Below are 6,215 nucleotides of genomic sequence, written 5' to 3'. Positions count from 1 at the left end.
AACTGAATATCATCTGTATAAATGTGGTGTAAAATGTTGCAACAAATGCTTTTCATCAGTTACCATAAGTACAACTTGAATAGATGTGTCCCCAGAACAGAGCCCTGAGGAACCCCGTGTCAGATCAGTGTAAATAATAAGGCTGCAAAAATGGCCAGAAACAGAAGAACATCTTTTTTTTGTCTATATATATCTGTGGTTTTACCAGTAAGCTCTGGCTGCAAGAAATCACTTATCAGTACAGAGATAAAGAGACAAAACAGGAAGAAACAACCCAGAACTTAATGATCTACTAAGAGAGGACAACTCGAACAGGCAAAACGACAGAGACGGACATTTACCTGGACATGGATCACCGGCTGGTGGTTTTGGTCCTGCTGCTTCTCTGGTGCTCAGGTAGGACAGAACAATATTAATGTCAAAATGCAAAATAAAACAATCAATTCAATTAGGATTTGTTCATTTATAAAGAGAATCATGGTTTAAAACTTTTTCTTTCTTTATTTTTGAAGGATTTTTTTTTTTATTATTGTCTAAAATATTGTATATCTGCTTACTTGATTGAGGCTGTTTTGCTAAAAGATCAATTGATATTTTTTGCTCCTAGACAACAGAAATAAACTGATGACATCAAGGCACTGAGTTCTTGAAGTGTCTCAATTCTGATGAGTTAAAACTAATTCGGACAACATTACTAAGAAACAAAGCTTGAACTGAATAGTTATATGTAATTCAGCTCAGTTTAATAATAAAAAAATGTTTCAGATCTTCTCAGCAGAACACACAGAATGGGTGAAGATGCATAATTTTAATGTAGTTTTATTTTATTTATTTTGTGTTCTTTTACGTCCATAGAGCTGCAGGCTGAAGGAAACTACAGCCCAGCAGGTAATCAGATACTGTTCAATCAACTTGTCTGTTCATATTGCACCAAAAATACATCAATACATGTTTAGGTTTTGAAAAACACATTTATGTCCAACTAAAAGCAATCTGATTTACATTAATAATATTTGTAATTATGGTAAATTTTTATTGGAACAGCCTAATACAATGTGACCTCAATTATAACAGAGCAACATGCATAGAGATGGACCTGGATTTAAACTGTGTGAGGAAACCAGATGAACACATTAAATATTAATTTTGAAGCAATCCCCCATTACTATGAGGCAACACCGGAAGGCGAAAAAAGATAACTTCAATTTTTTCCATCACATCAACTTATCAGGTGCTACAATGGATTGAAAGAGTGATTTCTAAGTTTATCAGTGTTATTACCATAGCACTATAATCTCCCTTGAAAAAATTTGACAGCATCCCAGCATCCCTTGGTAATTAAACTTTAGGTTTAGAGATTGAAAAATTGAAATACAAACAGAAAACCTGTGATAGTTTTGTGACTGTGAATGCAAAAAAATACAAAAGTGTTGCTTTAAAAATAGACTGGAAATTCCAAAACACATCAATGGTTTATTTCTTTAGGAAATTATTAGAAAATGAATATAATCAAGATGCATTTTTTTTTTATTTCATTTGCCGTTATTGCTTAAATGTTAATGGCTCTTTCTTATTCCTGCACAACGTGGCGGGTGCAGCTTGGGAGGTTTCCGACTCGTCTGAGCTCAATATTTTGGGTGAAGTATGTTGTTGGCTTGACCAGATGTTGGGTAGGAAGCTTCATAGATGTTTCCATAGCAGTGGATTATTGCGCTGATTATTGTGTTCATAAGACTGATGCTCGTTTATGGCATTACATGTTAGCTCTCTCTTAGTGGATCACAGTTCTTGGACAATTCATCTAATTATGCTTCTCACTCTGATGACATAAAGAAGCATTAGAAAAATAAGCACATGAACATGTTCTTAAACTTGGTGGTGAATTGCACAACTTCTTACATAAATCTCATTATTTGTCTCTTCTTAACTTTTCAGGAGCTTCATGTGAAACGACGAAAGCTGACATTGTGATGTTAATCGACCAGTCTGGAAGTATTTACACTGAAGACTTTGAACATATGAGATTGTTTATATCTGAACTAGTTCAAAACGTCCACATTGGCCCCAACAGTTTCCAGATTGGTATTACTTTTATTTTCACTTGCAAGAGTCGTATATACAGTTGAAAATAGATATTTACATACGCTATATAAAGACACAAGCACATTTTTTTCTACCTAAATTTTCTTGTTTTAGCTTAGTTAGAACTATCTAAGTTAATTCTATTTTTACTAAATGCCAGAAAATTTGACTGGGACGTTTTTTAGAAATGTTTTTGCAACTTTCCTCGAATTCGAAAGTTTACATATGTTTGCTCAGTATCTGGGAGAACTGTCCTTTAAATTGTAAACGAGAAAAGCTCAGTCTGACTTAACTTCAGACTGTGAGACTGTTTTTATTTGGTAAATATCTGGTTTCAACTGCATCATAACGCTGTTATTTGTTAGAGATAGTAATAAAAAAAATTATATAAATTTAGAAAATATAGCAACATTGAAATAGACAGATTGTAATGTTTTATTCTACTTGCCCAACACATTAGAGGTAAATTTATGAAGAATAAAACAATAACCTATAATTTTCCATTTGAATCAATGACTGTGTGCTTTTTGTAGGTCTGACCAAGTTCAGTGACGAAGCAAAAACTGAGTGGAATTTGAACACACACAGAACCAAAGAGTCCCTGCTGACGGCTATTAAAAAAATACGACAGAATGGTGGAGAAACAAACACAGGTCAGCACCTTATTGTTATGAAAGCAGATTCTCACCATGAGGAGATGAGGCGTTTCAGGCTATTGTGTAAAAGATTTAACAGGCATGAAATCTTTTAAATTGTGGCTGAACAATAGAGCTCCAAGAAGGACAGTTTTTATTTAAGCCTCACTTTAATGGTAGCTTAGATGAATAAACTTCATTAAATCAAAAGTGTACACGAGGTTTTACTGCTGTGTCCGTTATGCTAACGAAAGACTATCTGTTGAATTGCGTGACGAGTATAACTTAAGTTTGAATTCACAATTTCTACAGTTTATTCTTAATGAGCTCCTAGCCTTAAAGGTGAATTTTATTCTTTAGATTTATTTTAATTTTAATTTTTTATTTTTTGCACCATGCAGGAAAAGCTCTGGATCACGTTCTTCGACACGACTTTAGTTTGGCTGTGGGGAGGCGTGCCGACTCTAAAAAAACTGTTATTCTGATCACTGATGGACAATCTGCGGACTATGTAGAAATCCCTGCAAAGAACCTGAAAGACTCAGGGATAGAGATATACGTCGTTGGTAACTGACTGCAAATTGATTCTTTTTTATTAGATTGAGAGCCATATGTCAGTATCAGAGTTGGCTGCAAGAATTAAAGTTCTCATCCACCAAGCTGTTTTCTTTGTTTATGGATCAGTACAGTAATAATATTTCTTTTCTTAGCTGTGGGCCAAGATGTTGATTACAATGAATTGAGGATCATTGCTTCTGGAGGTGATGGAACATATATGTACACCACTTCAGATTTTAAATCCCTCCACAACATTAGAAAGAAACTCATCCTCTCCCTGTGTCACAGTGCTCCCAGCACCAGCACACACTTACCAAAAGGTGAATATTTGAAGCATGGCGTGGTTGTTAAAGCTAATCAAACATTAGGTATAAATTTATCATGCCTTTGGTGTGTGACAAAAAATTTTTAACATCCTTCATCGCTAAACTCTGTGAGAAGTTGTCATTTAAATAATTCTAATTATCTTTCTCTGTGATGACTTTCTGATGAATTATCTTTTGCAGTATTGCTCCAGAGTTTCAGAGATTTTATTTAGATTTTGGGTGATTTTTACTTAGTTTTGGTTTAGGAAAAGACCATTTGTTGTTAAGTCTTTAAACTCTGTCACATCAAATATATATTTATAAACAGACACATATATATGTGTGTGTGTGTGAGACATGTCCCTCTGCTTTACTTTTTCAGGAGCTCCATGTGAAACAGCTAAAGCTGACATTGTGATGTTAGTAGACGGGTCTTCTAGTGTAAGCCCTGGAGGCTTTCAACATATGAAATCATTTATATCTGAACTACTTCAAACCATGCATATTGGTCCCAACAGTTTTCAGATTGGTATTACTTTTATTTTCATCTACAAGCGTTGTGTCATGATGCTGTTCTAAGGAATAATAATAAAAAAAACTCATGAATTCAGAAAGCATAGAAACATTTTGATACATTAGTATCTGTTCAAAAAGACAGATACTAATGTTTTATTCCAATTGACCCAACACATAAGTGGCAAGTTTATGAGGAATAAAAATAGCAACGTTTCATTTTCTATTTTGACTGATTATGTGCTTTTTTAGGTCTGACTCAGTTCAGTACCGAACCAAAGACTGAGTGGAATTTGAACACATACAGAACCAAAGAGTCCCTGCTGAAGGATATTAACAATATAAAACAGTTGCATGGAGGCACAATGACAGGTAAGTGTATTATTGTTATCAAAGCAGACCATGAAGTGCTGAGGCTTTCAGGTTCTGTTCAGCGACAAATCTGAACATTTAAGAAAAAAAAAGTTAAACTATGCCATTTCAGCCACTGTATGAAATCTAACCGTTTCCTCCCATAGATAATGGATTACTAGGAGAAACAAAGTGTTCAGTGACGTAATAAGCATAGACAACAGAAATTCTCTGTTTGCTATAGTGATTTTCCTATAGTAAACAGGGGGAAGTGTTCTCAGGAATACCTGTTTTCATGAGACAGACAGACAATAATCCGAGGAGTCTGTAGCTCTGAGTCTTTAAAAGGACTTTTAATATTTTTTTTTTTTTTTTTTTCTCTGAGTCTTTAAAAGGACTTTTAATATTTTTTTTTTTTTGTTGTAACTTACAGGAAAAGCTCTGGAACACATTCTGAATCACAGCTTTAAACCCACGGCGGGGATGCGTCCTGACTCTAAGAAAGTGGCAATTCTGATCACTGATGGAGAATCTCAGGATGATGTTCAACTTCCTGCCAAAAACCTGAAGGACACTGGGATAGAGATATACATTATTGGTGACTGGCTTTTTCTGGATTGATTGAGTTCAAATCAGCAGAGTACAACATGAGCATCAAAAGTTGCTTCGATAAGTTGGATAAGTAAAGTTGCTAAGATGGATCGCAATGTGATTGGTGACTTTTTGTTTTCAGACTAAGAGACACATCAGTATCAGAGTTGTCTACAGAAATTAAAGTTTAGTCCTCTTGTCCACCAAGCTGTTTTGTGGCTAATGTATCAGTAAAGTGATGACATTGTTTTTTAGGTGTGGGCCAAGCTGTTGATTACACTGAAATGGGGATCATTGCTTCTGGAGGTGCTGGAACATATGTGTACACCACTTCAGATTTTGGATCTCTCCACAGCATAAGAAACAACCTGAGCCACAGCCTGTGTCACAGAGCTTCCAGCACAGGTAGGCATCATCTGCATACACTTAGCAACAGGTGGATATTTGAAGCTCGACATGGACTTTGAGTCTGACTCATTTTAGGATTGATAACTCTCTAAAGCAGTGGACTTAAACTCCAGTCCTCAAAGGTTGGCATCCTTCAGATTCTAGAAGTATCTCTGCTTCAGCAAACCGGGTTTCAATATTAGCTCGTTAGCAGAGCTCTGTAGAGCTTGACTGCATGTTAAGCTCTACAGATGGCAGTTTTGCCATTTAATTCAAGCATGTTAGACAAAGGACACATGAAAAGGCTCCAGGACTCTGACCCTCAAGCTGCTCTAGACCCTGACCTATAAAACATTCAGGAAGAAATAAAGCTTCTGAAATCAACTCCACTTCCAGTATCCTAAGATGACCATCATGTCATCTTAGCATATTTCAGAGTCAAATTTCTCCTGAAATATTGATTCTGTTTTCATAAGAACATGGAGCAAAATCCAACAGACTAGCACAGCCAGCAAACTAGCACAGTCTATCATATTTTTAAAAAAATATTATAAAGTGAAGGACTCAATGAATGTCTGACTTCAGCATGGCAGGTAATGGAACAATAAAAAACAATAGGATAACATTCAACAAAGTTTTGAAACAAAAAATAGGAAATGTGTTTTTTTTTCTCCAATACATGCATTCACTGGATGTCGTACTGAAGATTTATTTCTATGTGCGTGTTCAGACTCTGTCAGGTTGGTGAATGGTACCAGTCTGTGTTCAGGTGGACTGGAGGTGAAAACCTCCC

At 35.5% G+C, this 6,215-nt stretch overlaps 2 protein-coding genes across 4 annotated transcripts in view; both read left to right on the top strand.

Annotated features, from left to right (window-relative positions):
• LOC103147085 (scavenger receptor cysteine-rich type 1 protein M130-like) overlaps positions 1-6,215 on the top strand; it is an 18,103-nt gene that overhangs the window by 9,184 nt on the left and 2,704 nt on the right. The window lies entirely within an intron of this gene.
• LOC103147084 (cartilage matrix protein-like) lies at positions 1,978-6,209 on the top strand. Its single transcript, XM_007565241.2, has 8 exons — positions 1,978-2,082; positions 2,616-2,735; positions 3,119-3,283; positions 3,428-3,595; positions 3,963-4,109; positions 4,346-4,465; positions 4,878-5,042; positions 5,291-6,209. Exons 1-8 carry the CDS (start codon positions 2,019-2,021, stop codon positions 5,500-5,502), a joined length of 1,161 nt encoding a protein of 386 aa, XP_007565303.1. The 5' UTR covers positions 1,978-2,018; the 3' UTR covers positions 5,503-6,209.

The sequence above is a fragment of the Poecilia formosa genome, unplaced genomic scaffold (genome assembly GCF_000485575.1).
Source record: "Poecilia formosa unplaced genomic scaffold, Poecilia_formosa-5.1.2 Scaffold173, whole genome shotgun sequence".
NCBI lineage: Eukaryota > Metazoa > Chordata > Actinopteri > Cyprinodontiformes > Poeciliidae > Poecilia > Poecilia formosa.
This window is presented reverse-complemented; position numbering and strand designations above follow the sequence as displayed.